We start from the raw sequence: 15,798 nt of genomic DNA, 5'->3' as shown, positions 1-15,798 counted from the left end.
TTATACAGTTCTGCGGTTATGCCCCAGTACAGCACTGTGAACACGGTTTATATTTGCTGCACTCAAGATAGTTAATACAGTACAGGGTGGTCCGTCAGCCCCATCGAGACTCACTCATATGTGTTCATGGGTTGTTTTGAGCTCCCTATGAGATATTCGGATACAAACAAGCCCAGTATAAAGCTAATTTGATGTGAATCATATGCAAAGTTTGAAACAGGAGTACACCATTCACGACATCGTAGGAACCTGTTAAAAACCTGTTCATTGCAAGATGATATTTCCTAACTTTCACTTTATTTTCAATGTACGCATTTTTTCAGTACCAATCAATAAGAATGAGAAATATACATGTTTCATTATTGAGAGCGGCGGCGTCTATTACAAATCTAACATCTGAGTGCCGCGCTTATTCATGGGCGTCGGTAATTCAGAGTAATACGGTAATATTTGCTATGTGATTTGAATGCTTGTTTGTCCCGGTTACTGCTGAATTCCTGATAAAGTCAAACCCCGCTTATTATCACATTTTGCCAAATCCCTCTGATGTCATATTAAACGGTTTGGACTCCATACAAGCAAACGAAAAATAAACGGCTTCTTTTCTTACATAAAACAGAGCATTTTCCGCCACTGGTGCGCTTATTTTCTAGATTATACGGTATTCGCGTCACGACAGTCTGATACGGAAGTGAAGATCAACATACAGACAACAAACACACACAAAAAATACTTTCGAGGAAGAGCAGTTCTTTGAAAACTCATTAAAGCAGGTGGGTCTAAAAAGTTTAAATATTAAAATTATATGAAAAACCAGCCGAGGGCACACTAGTGTGTCGCCAGAAAATTTCGAACGAAATATGTTGCTTCTAAAGTCGATTCTAGTTTCTGTGCTTCATTGTACAACAAACCCAGGTATATATTTATATTTACGAGCCCCGAAACACCAACTACCCTGAGTGAAAAACACTCACTTCATCTATTACTGTCGCTAGAAGAAACAAAGTATTTCAAACGGAGGGCTTATTAATTTAACTCATAGCTGTAGTTATGATGGCGCAGCATATCAGGCTACAGGTAACACAGTATTATACAGATTTCTACTGGAGCAGAAGGTTCTGTCTCACTTTAATAATCATGTTTTATCATCTCCTTCGAGACAGGTCGACTCTTGACTGATCAGGGAACCTCGGTTTAAATTTAATTATTCAAACCGCGGTGCATTTACAGCTAAAATGAAAATGGCTTTGTTATGTAATTGGGTGTATGCTTGTTACTCATAACCATGGGCGTCCTCAGATAGGCGGGGGCGGGGGCGGGGTGCACTTGCCCCCCAGGAATCTGAATTTACAATCTAAATTTACAATTTACAATAGTTGTAGTGTTTTTCAGGAAAATTCATAGACTGATCCTCAGATCTGTGTTGCATTTTTTTTTAAAATGTATTTTCAGTTAAGTTTTTTTTTTAATAAAAAATAAAAAGACTACCTCTAATTTTCTCAGAGAGACATCCTCCCTCTCCTATCTGTCGAGATGAGTTATACACACACTTATACACACACACACACACATACATACATAAACCATGCATGTAAAGTATTGTTAACGGAGACCAGCAAAGTGTATGCAAGTTAACTATAACTTTATATTGCATATATACAATACCCACCTTGGAAAAATCCATCAGGAGACTTTCTCTGACAACACCCTACACTGGCTTCACCTCCATTGTTTCTCAGCCTTTTGCCGGGGAGATAGCTAGCAAGCCATCCTCTCATGACTTTTCATTGGTTTACTATTCCTATGATGTAATGTTGCTTCTCCTTTGATACAGTTCCCCCAAAGTTAAAGTTTGCACCTTATACAAAAAAAAAAAAATCCCTTTTCAGTTTTCTTACAATATGTAGACTAGCATCCCCTCGGCTTTAAATTAACAGGAAACCGCAGTCAAATTGAAATCGTAAAACAGTCGTCGATTTATTTTGCTTAAAACAGAATGTGATTCATTTATCACTGTTTTTTTTTTCGTTTGTTTTTAATTTAGTAGTCGCCAATTAGTTTTTTTTGTAGTTTTCTCCCCAATTTAATAGTGTCAAATTATTTTTGTTTAGCTCAGCTCACCGCTACCATACCTGCGCTGACTTGAGAGCGGCGAAGACGAACACACGCTGCCCTCCGAAGCGCGTGCCGTCAGCACACTACAGCCATGCAGCCACCTCAGAGCTACAGCGTCGGAGGACAACGCAGCTCTCGAGCAGCTTACAGGCAAGCCTGCGGACACCCGGCCAGACTACAGGGGTCGCTGGTGTGCGGTGAGCCGAGGACACCCTGGCCGACCTAACCCTCCCTCCCCCTGGGCAGCGCTTGGCCAATTGTGCACCGCCCCCTGGGATCTCCCGTCCTCGGTCGGCAAAGGAATAGCCTGGACTCGATCCGGCGACGTCCAGACTATAGAGCGCATCCTGCACTCTACATGAGTGCTTGTACTGGATGCGCCACTCGGGAGCCCCACCATTTATCACTGTTTTAAGCACCATCGCTGGTTAACTGAAAAATAAACCAAACATCACAACGAAGTATACAAGTATACGTCAAGGCGTCTGCTAAATAAACAAATAATAATAATAATAATAATACTTAATAAAAAGGTAGACATGTTGTATTACTATATGGTGATAAAGCAGTAAACGTGCGAATGACGGGGTGATGCAACAGTCGCGTACAGTCAAGAAAGCCTCCCCACGATCTTGTCCTAATGAACTTCAAAATACGCCGTGTAGACGTGTTTCCTGTGTTTTTGAAGTGTATCGTCAAAATTGGCATGTAGGAAATTGGCATTTTCTTTTTTTTTTGCAGGAAGAAATCTTTAAAAAAAAAATTCTAATTGCTTTAAATGGCATTTGAAAGTCGAGACTTATTTCTGACCAATCAGAATTCAACACACCACAGCTTGACCAATGAGAATCATGGAGGAGGGACCGCCTGTGATGTCACAGAAAATGGAGGGAAAGAACAGGAAGTGCTGAGTAATGAGCAGAAAGGTCTGTTATTAATTTATTACTTTATTTAAGAATGAAAATACAGACAGACAGACATACAGACACACAGACAGACAGACAGACAGACACACACACAGACAGACACACATACACACAGACAGACAGACACACAGACAGACAGACACACAGACACACAGACAGACAGACAGACACACAGACACACACAGACAGACAGACAGACACACACACACACACAGACAGACAGACACAGATAGACAGACACACACACAGACACACAGACAGACAGACACACAGGCAGACAGACACACAGACAGACACACAGACAGACAGACAGAGCTCCACAATCCTGTTCAGTTTGACGCTACAATATAATCCCTCCTTCTTGGCGTCTGTGTCATTTTTTCAGTTTAGCCTTCTTCCTAGACTATAGATAAAGAAAGAAAGAAAGAAAGGAAGGAAGAAAAAAAGACTGCTTTGTGGGAAGAGGTTTGTAGTTTTTTGCCGTTTGTTCTTGACGTTACAGGAAAAGATGTAACAGGACAGGAAGTGACAGGCGAGGGGGCTGCTTTGTGCAAGTTCTACTTGCTGGGACGCTGCCACTTCGGGTCGAAGTGTCGAAATCTGCACAGGTGAGTGTGTGTGCCGGGCTGTGATATCACTGCACTACAACAGAGATATCCCATTGCATAGCAGTGTGATCCATTCCTGGTTTCACTGTGAGTTTATTAAGACACACCTGAGCTTGTTACCTATACACACTGTGGCTAATCAAGCTCATCGTAAAACCTGGAATGGGTGACACATGCAATAGGGGTCTGATTTTCATCCCTGTATATGCCCTACGAGATCCTAGTGTACACTATAGTGTGAGATACTGTGCTATCAGATACTACAGTATACTGCGCTGTATTACTTGTATTGTAACACTTGAAATGTATTTGCTTACGATTGTAAGTCGCCCTGGATAAGGGCGTCTGCTAAGAAATAAATAATAATAATAATAATACAGTGAGGTAGTACAGGGTACTTTCAGGCACTGTAGTGTACTACTCAGACAATAAGTTACTCTGACAGCTGAGGGATTTATTACAGTATTTTGTGAGCCCCTGAAAAATTAATGTTGAAAAGGAGCAAGAGTAATTATATTATACAGGACTGGAAATAGGAGTCCGATTGCAGAGCAGTTTGATCCATTGCTGGTTTTCCTGTGAGTTTAATAAGACTGCCCTGAGCGTGTTCCCTATACACTGGGGCTGATCAAGTGCGTAGTAAAACCTGGAGTGGGTGAGACTGCTATGCAATAGGAGTCTGATTTCCATCCTTCTGTAAGAAAAACATTAATTTTATCCCAATCTGTGTTTTATTTTTCAACAGCAATCTTAGGAGAGGAAATATTCCTGAGGGAGAGGGAGAGGGAGAGGGAGAGGGAGAGGGAGAGGGAGAGGGGGGACCCCAGAAAAACAGCCAAGGGACAAAGGCGAAAATGAAACCCCCGGGAAACGAAAACAAAAAGGGGCTGCGCGAGAAAGCGGGAAAGAAGCCCCGGATGAAGACGGCGGAGGACGTCATCGCCAGGGTCCAGTGGGACCCGCAGCTCCGAGCAGAGGAGTTCTCGGTGGGGTACCTCGATCGCTTCGTGGGGGTGCAGGAGAGGCCCTTCTCCGAGTTCTCCTGGGAGGACCTAGCCTCTGTGGACCAGTACGAGACCCTGGCTGTGCCCCAGCACAGGATCCAGTACTTCAAATACCGGGACCGGATCGTTTGGGACAAGAACCAGAGGATAGACCTGGTGTTCGGATCTACAGGGGAGGGGAGGAGCATCGGGGACGTGATGAGAGAGGAGGAGGAGAGGGAGAGGGAGAGGGAGAGGGAGGAAGGCAGGGAGACGCTACAAAATGAAGAATTTGATGGAGAATTACAGAAAACAGATGAACGGGCGAACGAAGAAGCAACCGAAGACCAAGCAGAAAAAGAAGGGAATGAAAAAGGTGGAAAAGAATGTTAATTTTAGTAATGATAGTGATAGTTATTGTGCAATAATAATAATGATAATAATAGCAATTACAATAAGAACAAGCTTGTCAGTAACGTCTATCCCCCATTGCACCGGCTCCCCATTCACAATCAGTGTGAGGGAAAGACCATGAGCATGACGTGTATCAACAGCATGTACAGAGCCGTGCAGAATAAGACATGCCAATGAAGACTTTAATGGGAATTGGATAAGTTCCAGATATATGCAAAAATGTTAGTGTTACTATGCACTGCTCAGCCCGCACTTGTACCTCGTTTCCAAAAGCCAATTCTTTTAGCCTGTCTGCATACGACATGCCTTTTAAACCCGGGATAATTCTGGTCGCTCTTCTTTGCACTCTTTCTAGAGCAGCAATATCTTTTTTGTAACGAGGTGACCAGAACTGAACACAATATTCTTGACGAGGTCTTACTAATGCATTGTAAGGCTTGTTGGTGATTCTTTCCCAGCAAGCCTTGCGGTTAAGGTCGCATGTTTTGATAATCCTAACAATTTTTTGAAGCTTTTTGTTACAAAAAAAAAAAAACGATATGAGAATATTAAGCCCGGAGAAACCTGCTCACCCCGCATGTGGATTAAATGTTCACGCCCACTCGTCACTGATTGGATGGTGTTGTGATGACATACTTCCACCTGTCCCGCTTTGTGAATGACTAAATGAACATAGCCAGTACTTTTGGGGTGTTTGACACCAGCCTGATATATATTGAAACCTGAAACCTGATTAATTCATTAATTGCATCGACTAGTCTTGTAGTCATCCATAATAATAGTCTTTTTTGGCATCTTCAGTGTAAATGCAATGACACACGTTTTGATGAGAAGTCTTTCTCAGTGTCTGCAGTGAGATATCTTATAACACTTTGGTCCTTCTGTCCCACCCCCCCCCTTATGTATTTTTTACCTTCACAGGAATTGACGCAGAGCTAGAAAACCAAAAAGTCAGAATAGAAACGAGCTCTTTCTCTGTCCAACACCGACCTCAAACAATAGATTCCGATACCGAACACGACGCAGACCAGTTCGAACCAGAACCAGAGCACCTGGGACAGACCCCGACCATGCCACGCCCCCGCAGACCGAACCACTTCGTAGCAATCCGCCTCTTGGAAAAGGAGTTCCGGCAGGCCTCCGTACAAATCCGGGACTACTTGACGCGACTCGTTAGCGGTTTAGCGGAACACTTTGTACCGGTTGAGACCCTTCACATCTCCCTGTGTCTCCTGAGACTAGACACCCAGGCGGATGTGCAGAGAGCCAGGGACGCATTACAGGAGTTCGGGTTTAATAACAGACGCCTCCTACCTCCGCCGTTAGTCCTGTCCTTCCCTCACGGGCTCAGAGATTTCAAATCCACAGTCTTGTACCTTCAGCCCGAGCCTCTGGCCCGGCTCCATGCCCTTGTGAGGTCCCTGGATAGGGCGTTTAAAGACAAAGGGCTGTCTGTGACGTGCCCGAGTGAGAATCTCTGTCCTAAAGGCATCAAACTGCACGCAACGCTGGCTAAGGTGCGGAAATTGCCCAAAGGAACGGAGGCCAGCTCCCAAACTGTCCAGTGCATCCCAGAAGAGCTTTACAGCCAGGCTCCTGCGGCTGATTTTGGCTGCCAGGTTGTAGACACTCTAGAGCTGTGCTCTATGGGGAAAGCAAGGGGCTGTGATGGGTTTTATAACACCCTGGCTGCTATCCGACTCCACTGAACCCACACAGTGTGATTCACACAGTCCCCCTGAATTTCAATAGCCATAGTTTTATATATTATACAGCAGTGGCATCAAAAATGATTCAGACCATTTCCCTGAGTTTCAATCTTCATAGTTTTATATATTATACAGCAACACCAAACATGATTCAGAGATTTCCCCTTTTTCACTAGCTATAATGCGTTCTGTTTCCAATTCTTTATTTATACCCTGTATAGTAAATTAATAAATGAGAATATAGAATTATAAATGTATATTTATAAAGTGCCTATGGAAAGAGTGAATGAACTACAGGTAGTGGACAAAAAAATGGAAACACCTGGGTAAATGAGGGACACCAAGTATATTGAAAGCAAGGGCTTCCACACAGGTGTGGCTCATGCGTTAATTAAGCAAATAACATCCCAACATGCTTAGGGGCATGTATGAAAATGCTGGACAGGCCTGGTTGCCTATAATTATGGCTAGCATGGCTGCAAGAGGAGACCTCAGTGACTTTGAAAGAGGGGTGATTGTTGGGGTGCGTTTGGCAGGAGCTTCAGTGACCAAGACAGCTCAACGTACTGATGTTTCACGAGCAACGGTGTCTAAGGTGATGACGGCGTGGAACTCCGAGGGAATGACATCAGCAAAGGGGAACAGTGGGCGGAAGCGCATACTCCAGGATCGTGATATCTGTGCATTAATTCGAAGTGCAAGGCAAAACAGGCGAGCAACTGCAGATCAACTGACTGCAAACTTCAGCCTGGGGCGCGAGAAGCCAGTTTCATCAAAAACGGTCCACCGAGAACTCCACAGAGTGGGATACCATAGTGGCCCAACACCCTATTAAGTGAATTTACATTGGTGTTTCCATTTTTTTGTCCACTACCTGTATGTCCTATACTGTAAACAACACTATGATGTCATTAAAATACTTTAATTTTATAACTGCCTCCCTCATTATTTCAGACAGACAGATAGACAGACACAGACGGACACGACTAGCAAATGGATTTAATGGACTCACACTGGAGACAGGTGCATACTGTAGACCCACCGAACAGACAGACAGGTTTAGAAACAGATTATTTTCCACACATTGTTAGATAAACACTCCCTGCATGCACACAGAGCACTGCTGTGATTATTTCACTCAGTGCCTGGCAATTCACAATCAGAGCTCTCAGTGTGATGGAAAGACCATGAGCATGACGTGTATCAACAGCATGTACAGAGCCGTGCAGAATAAGACATGCCAATGAAGAGTTTAATGGGAACTGGATAAGCTCTCTCGCCGTCTTCCTCTGAAATCTTCACATACCCTCCTGTTCTAGCCCTCTCTCACACACACTCCTCCAATTCTCCCTCTCTCCCTTCTCTTTATTCCCCCTCACACACAGACTCTCCTGTTGCCAATTCTCCTCACTCTCAAACACTCCCCTTCCTTCCCCATGCTCTCTAATTCTCTTTCCATCTGCCTCTCTCTTCCCTCCTTTCTTTCAGAATCTCCTCCTCTCTAATCCCTTCACTCTTTCTTTCTCACACAGACTAATTCTCCCTCCCCCTCCCTCTCTAGCCATCTCTTTCTCTCACACACTCTCCCCCTCTCTGTGTTTCTCACACACAAACTCCTCCCTCTCTCTCCCTCCCTGTGTCTCTGAGAGATGTTTACAGCAGATGCACTAGCAGCGAGATCAGCACTCCATCTCTCTCTCTCTCTCTCTCTCTCTCTCTCTCACTCTATATCTAAACTCATGTTTTTAAACTAGTACCTCTATCTTTCCATTCACTTCTCTCTATTCTACCACCTGCTTTCTCCTTCACACTCGCTGTATCAATACTACCCTGTTTATTTCTCTGACCTCCCTCCTCTCTACCCCTCTCCTCTATGATCTCTCTCCCTTGCTACCCTCCTCTCTCACTCCCTCTCTCTGATACGACCTCTTCCTCTCTCTCATCCCTCTCTGCTGTCTCCATTCTCTTTTTAAACTAGCATGTTCCTTCCTCTCTCTAAACTTTCTCTAACTCTTATCCTCTCCCTACCTCTCCCTCACTCCCTCTCCCTCCCTAAACTTTCTTTAACTCTCATCCCCTCTCTACCTCTCCATCACTCCCTCTCTCTCTCTCCACCCCTCTACTAAAATCACATATTTATTGATTGAGTCGTTTTTATTCATTTACCAAACCAGTTGGACTTTCTTTCTTTCTTTCTTTCTTTCTTTCTGTCTTTCCATTTCTCTCTCCCTCACTACACTGTTTGGAATACTACTTCTTTGGAATTCCTGGTATTCCCGTCGCCATGGCAGCGTTCCTGGGATACTCCCCTTCCCAGTGGGTCTTGCTCTGCCACAGAATTCCCAGGTTGGACTTCGGATTGGAGAGCCGAGGGAACACATTCCAGCCGGAGGTGTGGGAATATCAGCAGGTAGGATCAGAGCTGTTAACTGATCTTCATAAAGCGCAGCAGAGTGTGATAAAGCAGCACAGTGAAAGCATAGGCAAGCAGTGTAAAGCACAGAGAGGCGTGGGAGGCAGATTAAAAAACAAACCATGATAAACTAACCCTTATAGAAGTGTCCCACAGTAGAAGCACAGCAGAGTGTGATAAAGCACAGTGAAAGTGTGGTAAAGCATAGGGAAGCATTGTAAAGCACAGAGAGGTCTGGTAAAGCATAGGGAAGCATTGTGAAGCACAGAGAGGTCTGGTAAAGCATATTAAAAGACATGGCATAGCATAACCATGGGAAAGCATGAGGGAAACTTGAATTTCGAGGTTTGTATCTCACTTACATTTTTACAACTATCTACAGAACCATTTGTCCAACTGTGATGAAACTTGCTGCAGACCTTCTTTAGCACAAGTGATCAGAATCTGGGGGGCTGTGGAGGCTGTCTGTCTGTCTGTCTGTCTGTCTGCCACACTTACATTTTCACATTATATTTATTATTATTTATTTCTTAGCAGACGCCCTTATCCAGGGAAACTTACAATTGTTACAAGATATCACATTATTTTTACATACAATTACCCATTTATACAGTTGGGTTTTTACTGGAGCAATCTAGGTAAAGTACCTTGCTCAAGGGTACAGCAGCAGTGTCCCCCACCTGGGACTGAACCCACGACCCTCCGGTCAAGAGTCCAGAGCCCTAACCACTACTCCACACTGCTGCCCTTTTACAGAACCGTCCATTTACAGAACCACTTGTCTGATTGTAATGAAACTTGCTGAGGACATTCTCCAGTAAAAAGCATTTAGTATTGTGTCGCCTCTGTGAGATTACAGTTAATCTCTCCTCTCAACTGCATTGGGATTGGATGCTTATTTTAATCCTTGGTTTTAGTAGCTCTGCAACAAAAAGCAAAAAAAATAAAAACCAGTGAGAGGGACCTGAAAAAAAAGACCACTCCCAGTATTTAATATTAAAACTACCCCCCTGTGTTCAGTATTAAGAGCACCCCCTGTATTCAGTATTAAGACACCCCCTGTATTTAATATTAAAACTACCCCCCTGTATTCAGTATTAAGAGCACCCCCTGTATTCAGTATTAAGACACCCCCTGTATTTAATATTAAAACTACCCCCCTGTATTCAGTATTAAGACACCCCCTGTATTCAGTATTAAGACACCCCCTGTATTCAATATTCAGACACCCCCTGTATTCAGTATTAAGACACCCCCTGTATTCAGTATTAAGACACCCCCTGTATTCAGTATTAAGACACCCCCTGTATTCAGTATTAAGACACCCCCTGTATTTAATATTAAAACTACCCCCCTGTATTCAGTATTAAGACAACCCCTGTATTCAGTATTAAGACACCCCCTGTATTCAGTATTAAGACACCCCCTGTATTCAGTATTAAGACACCCCCTGTATTTAATATTAAAACTACCCCCCTGTATTCAGTATTAAGACAACCCCTGTATTCAGTATTAAGACAACCCCTGTATTCAGTATTAAGACACCCCCTGTGTTCAGTATTAAGACACCCCCTGTGTTCAGTATTAAGACACCCCCTGTATTCAGTATTAAGACACCCCCTGTATTCAGTATTAAGACAACCCGTGTTCAGTATTAAGACACCCCCTGTATTCAGTATTAAGACACCCCCTGTATTCAGTATTAAGACACCCCCTGTGTTCAGTATTAAGACACCCCCTGTGTTCAGTATTAAGACACCCCCTGTATTCAGTATTAAGACACCCCCTGTGTTCAGTATTAAGACACCCCCTGTATTCAGTATTAAAACACCCCCTGTATTCAGTATTAAGACACCCCCTGTATTCAGTATTAAGACACCCCCTGTATTCAGTATTAAGACACCCCCTGTATTCAGTATTAAGACACCCCCTGTATTCAATATTCAGACACCCCCTGTATTCAGTATTAAGACACCCCCTGTATTCAATATTCAGACACCCCCCTGTATATCAACAGTATGTACAGAACAGAAGAAGAAATGGCAATGAAATGTTTAATCAAATTTTGATAAGCGATTCTCTCTCGGAGTTCCACACCGACATCACCTTAGACACCGTTGCTCATGAAACATCAGCAAGTTGAGCTGTCTGGGTCACTGAAGCTCCTGCCAAACGCGCCCCAGCAATCACCCCTCTTTCAAAGTCACTGAGGTCTCCTCTTGCAGCCATGCTAGCAATAATTATAGGCAACCAGGCCTGTCCAGCATTTTTATACATGCCCCTAAGCATGCTGGGATGTTATTTGCTTAATTAAGGCATGAGCCACACCTGTGTGGAAGCCCTTGCTTTCAATATACTTGGTGTCCCTCCTTTACCCAGGTGTTCCCATTTTTGTGTCCACTGCCTGTATGTTGAAATGTGTGAAGTGTGACAGACAGTAGTAAGGTCCTGTAGTTTGAGTATTTGAAAGCACAGGGTTTATTGAGGGGAATGCTGCCTGTAAGTGGCATCCAGAAGTGGAATATTTCCCCTGGAAGTTGCTTCTCCTTCTCTACCTTAGGAGGGGTATCTACAGAGGTTGTCTATTGTCTTGTTGTGTGTATCGAATCCTCTGCAGCCCCGCTTGTGCAATTCGGCTCATTTTAAAGTTATTACTTACCATTGTTTTTAATGTGAGCGCCGTCTTTGAACAGCTTCAGTCTTCAGTGTGCTGTTTAGCATCTAAACGATGATAACATGTTGTTATGGAGTCCCAAATACAAACAGAAAGTGCAGCACTGTTTAAATTCTCTCTCCTCTTCTCTCTCCTCTCCCCTCTCTCTTCTCTCCTCTCTCTTCTCCTCTCTCCTCTCCCTGTCCTCTCTCCTCCATCTTGCCTCTCTCCTCATCCCTCTATTCCTCTCCACTCTCCCCCTCTGTCCAATGACTTATCTCCTCCCTCCCCTCTCTTCTCTCGTCTCTCCCCTCTCCTCCCTCCCCTCTCTTCTCTCCTCTCTTCTCCCCTCTCTCTGTCCTCTCTCCTCCATCTTGCCTCTCTCCTCATCCCTCTATTCCTCTCCACTCTCCCCTCTCTCCTATGACTTATCTCCTTCCTCCTCTCTCTCCTCTCTCTTCTCTCCTCTCTCCTCTCCTCTCCCCTCTCTCTGTCCTCTCTCCTCCATCTTGCCTCTCTCCTCATCCCTCTATTCCTCTCCACTCTCCCCCTCTGTCCAATGACTTATCTCCTCCCTCCCCTCTCTTCTCTCGTCTCTCCCCTCTCCTCCCTCCCCTCTCTTCTCTCCTCTCTTCTCCCCTCTCTCTGTCCTCTCTCCTCCATCTTGCCTCTCTCCTCATCCCTCTATTCCTCTCCACTCTCCCCTCTATCCTATGACTTATCTCCTTCCTCCTCTCTCTTCTCTCTTCTCTCCTCTCCTCTCCCCTCTCTCTGTCCTCTCTCCTCCATCTTGCCTCTCTCCTCATCCCTCTATTCCTCTCCACTCTCCCCCTCTGTCCTATGACTTATCTCCTCCCTCCCCTCTCCTCCCTCCCCTCTCTTCTCTCCTCTCTCCTCTCTGTCCTCTCTCCTCCATCTTGCCTCTCTCCTCATCCCTCTATTCCTCTCCAGTCTCCCCTCTCTCCTATGACTTATCTCCTCCCTTCCCTCTCTCCTTCCTCCCCTCTCTTCTCTCCTCTCTTCTCTCTACTCTCTGTCCTCTCTCCTCCATCTTGCCTCTCTCCTCATCCCTCTATTCCTCTCCAGTCTCCCCCTCTGTCCTATGACTTATCTCCTCCCTCCCCTCTCTTCTCTCCTCTCTCCTCTCTGTCCTCTCTCCTCCATCTTGCCTCTCTCCTCATCCCTCTATTCCTCTCCAGTCTCCCCTCTCTCCTATGACTTATCTCCTCCCTCCCCTCTCTCCTCTCTCTTCTATCCTCTCTCCTCTCCTCTCCCCTCTCTCTGTCCTCTCTCCTCCATCTTGCCTCTCTCCTCATCCCTCTATTCCTCTCCACTCTCCCCCTCTCTCCTATAACTTATCTCCTCCCTCCCCTCTCTCCTCTCTCTTCTATCCTCTCTCCTCTCCTCTCCCCTCTCTCTGTCCTCTCTCCTCCATCTTGCCTCTCTCCTCATCCCTCTATTCCTCTCCACTCTCCCCCTGTCCTATGACTTATCTCCTCCCTCCCCTCTCTTCTCTCGTCTCTCCCCTCTCTCTGTCCTCTCTCCTTCATCTTGCCTCTTTCCTAATCCCTCTATTCCTCTCCACTCTCTCCTCCCTCCCCTCTCTCCTGTCCCTTTGCCTTATTCATAGTAAATTAACTATTCTGTAACAAATACAGACTGAACGTGCAGCATTGTTTTTAAATGGTCTTTCTCTTTCTCTTCCTCACCCCTGTCTTTCTCTCTCTCTCTTCTGCTCCTCTCTCTCAGACTCTACTCGTTCTCTCCTCTCTCTCCGCTCTCTGTCTCCTCCTCTCATTGCTCGGGGTCTCTTCCTCTCTGATTGGCTGGTGCTGCCGTCGGCGTGGTAACCACGAGGAGGTCGATGACAGCGATGACGATGACGAGTGTGATGATGTCACTGGGGGGCGTCGGCTCTGCTGTGTCACATGGGGTACTGTCGGGGCCGTTGTGATTTGCTGGTAAGAAATGTAGTGTTGCTTCCATCCACTAGGGGGCAGAGTGTTGCAGGGGGCAGGTTAATAATGGTTCCACTCTGATGTACCTGATGTAGTTCAGACATGATTCTGAGAGCTCTATTGAGACCACATGGTTTGTTTTAAACTTTTTAAAAAGTCCCCCGGATAAGTGGTTCTTCAGATAAATGGAAACATGTGTAATGCTTGCAATTCCATATCTCACCACAAAATACCTCAATGGTTGAAAATACTTGGGAACCCTGACTTGTAGACGGGGCTTGGAATTTGAATCCCATCGAGGCAGTTTATGTTAAAACCTCATCCATAACTATAATCAGGGACACAATTACTATATTCACTTAATAGTATATTCATTTAATAGGGCAGCAGTGTGGGGTAGTAGTTAGGGCTCTGGACTCTTGACCGGAGGGTCGTGGGTTCAATCCCAGGTGGGGGACACTGCTGCTGTACCCTTAAGCAAGGTACTTTACCTAGATTGCTCCAGTAAAAACCCAACTGTATAAATGGGCAATTGTATGTAAAAATAATGTGATCTCTTGTAACAATTGTAAGTCGTCCTGGATAAGGGCGTCTGCTAAGAAATAAATAATAATGTGTCTAGTGTGACAGATAGACACCCCCTATATCCCCAGAAATGGATACTCTCAATAACTAAATAATGTTCACACTATATCCTCAGTATATACCAGACTCCCAGTTTGAACAGAGCAGATGCATTGGAAAGCCTCTCTCTCTCTCTCTCTCTCTCTCTCTCTCTCTCTCTCTCTCTCTCTCTCTCTCTCTCTCTCTCTCTCTCTCTCTCTCTCCACCTCAGGCTCAGTGTTATATTTTCACTCTTGCCTTGTATCTGGGTCAGTTTTCAAATCAAGTTTGGACTGATCCATCTGTGCTGGATGAGAAGGGGACTTTCTGGAGACAGATGCTGGGTCAATCCATTTAGCAGTAGAGAATGGGAGGACATACTTTTTTAATATTAACATTATCACTGCCCACCCTTTAAAGGAGTTGATAACCACGACAGTAGTTTTACATGTATCTATATCTAAGAACCGCTTGTCCGATTGTGATGAAACTTTCTTATGTCCTTCTTTAACACAAATTATTGAGAGAAACAGAATCTGGGGTGTAAGGAGCCTGCCTGCCTGTCTGTCTGTCTGTCTGTCTGTACCACTTATATTTGGAAATATTTCTAGAGAAGTTAATATTTTTGAGAGTATCAGAATCTGGGGGTGTAAGTTAACAAACAAATTAACCCTCTCTCTTTCTCTCTCCTTCTCTCCCCTTTCTTCTATTCTCATCTCTCCCTCTCTCCCCCTCCTCCACTCCTTCTCTCACCCCTCTCTATTATTTCCCTTCCTCCCTCTCCTCCCCCTTCTCTCCCTCTCTCCATCACTCTCTTTCCCCTCCCCTCTCCTCACTCTCTCAGTGCTGCTATTGGAATTGGTTTCTATGGTAATAGCGAAGCCAATGATGGGATGTATCAGATGACCTACTCCCTGGCGACAGCCAATCACACGCTGAGTTCCATTGACATTCTGGTGAGTAACCAATCAGAGGCAAGCAGTATGATGTCATATGTTGTCAAGTGTTTGGAAAAAAATATAATTGTCCCCCTTACCTTGTCATGATGTTTGCAATCATTCAGAATGTTTCTTATGATTGCAATTACTCAAATAATTTACTGTTTTTAATATTTGCTCAGTCTGTGTTGCTTTCACTGTGAGTTCAGGAGCTGCTCTTCAGTTCTAGCTGCACTGCCATAGGCATGTGAGATTTCTGTCTCACTGCATGTGTGTCTCTGTGTGTGTGTGTGTCACTGTATGCATGTGTGTGTCTCTGTGTGTGTGTCTCACTGTGTGTGTGTCACTGTGTGTGTGTATCTCACTGTGTGTGTGTCTCTGTGTGTGTGTGTGTCACTGTATGCATGTGTGTGTCTCTGTGTGTGTGTCTCACTGTGTGTGTGTCACTGTGTGTGTGTATCTCACTGTGTGTGTGTCT

The 15,798-nt window shown here is 44.7% G+C and overlaps 2 protein-coding genes across 4 annotated transcripts in view; both read left to right on the top strand.

Annotated features, from left to right (window-relative positions):
- Window positions 1-665: 665 nt before the first annotated feature.
- LOC117969649 (leukocyte receptor cluster member 9-like) lies at window positions 666-7,688 on the top strand. Its single transcript, XM_059018366.1, has 5 exons — window positions 666-773; window positions 2,857-3,041; window positions 3,544-3,649; window positions 4,395-5,008; window positions 5,968-7,688. Exons 2-5 carry the CDS (start codon window positions 2,894-2,896, stop codon window positions 6,753-6,755), a joined length of 1,656 nt encoding a protein of 551 aa, XP_058874349.1. The 5' UTR covers window positions 666-773; window positions 2,857-2,893; the 3' UTR covers window positions 6,756-7,688.
- Window positions 7,689-8,413: 725 nt separating this feature from the next.
- The window catches only part of LOC117410249 (protein tweety homolog 1), a 22,305-nt gene continuing 14,920 nt past the window's right edge, over window positions 8,414-15,798 (top strand). Inside the window, exons 1-3 of one of the 3 annotated variants that reach the window (XM_059018365.1) lie at window positions 8,414-9,165; window positions 13,571-13,782; window positions 15,227-15,338. In XM_059018365.1, coding sequence (XP_058874348.1) covers window positions 9,040-9,165; window positions 13,571-13,782; window positions 15,227-15,338 — 450 coding nt within the window. In that variant the 5' untranslated portion in view covers window positions 8,414-9,039. The remainder of the gene's footprint in view (window positions 9,166-13,570; window positions 13,783-15,226; window positions 15,339-15,798) is intronic. The other 2 variants (XM_059018364.1, XM_059018363.1) reach the window with 2 other exon arrangements.

This window comes from Acipenser ruthenus, chromosome 59, assembly GCF_902713425.1.
Source record: "Acipenser ruthenus chromosome 59, fAciRut3.2 maternal haplotype, whole genome shotgun sequence".
NCBI classification, from domain to species: Eukaryota; Metazoa; Chordata; class Actinopteri; order Acipenseriformes; family Acipenseridae; genus Acipenser; species Acipenser ruthenus.
Note: the sequence above shows the minus strand (reverse complement) of the source record. Positions and strands in the feature narration are given on the sequence as shown.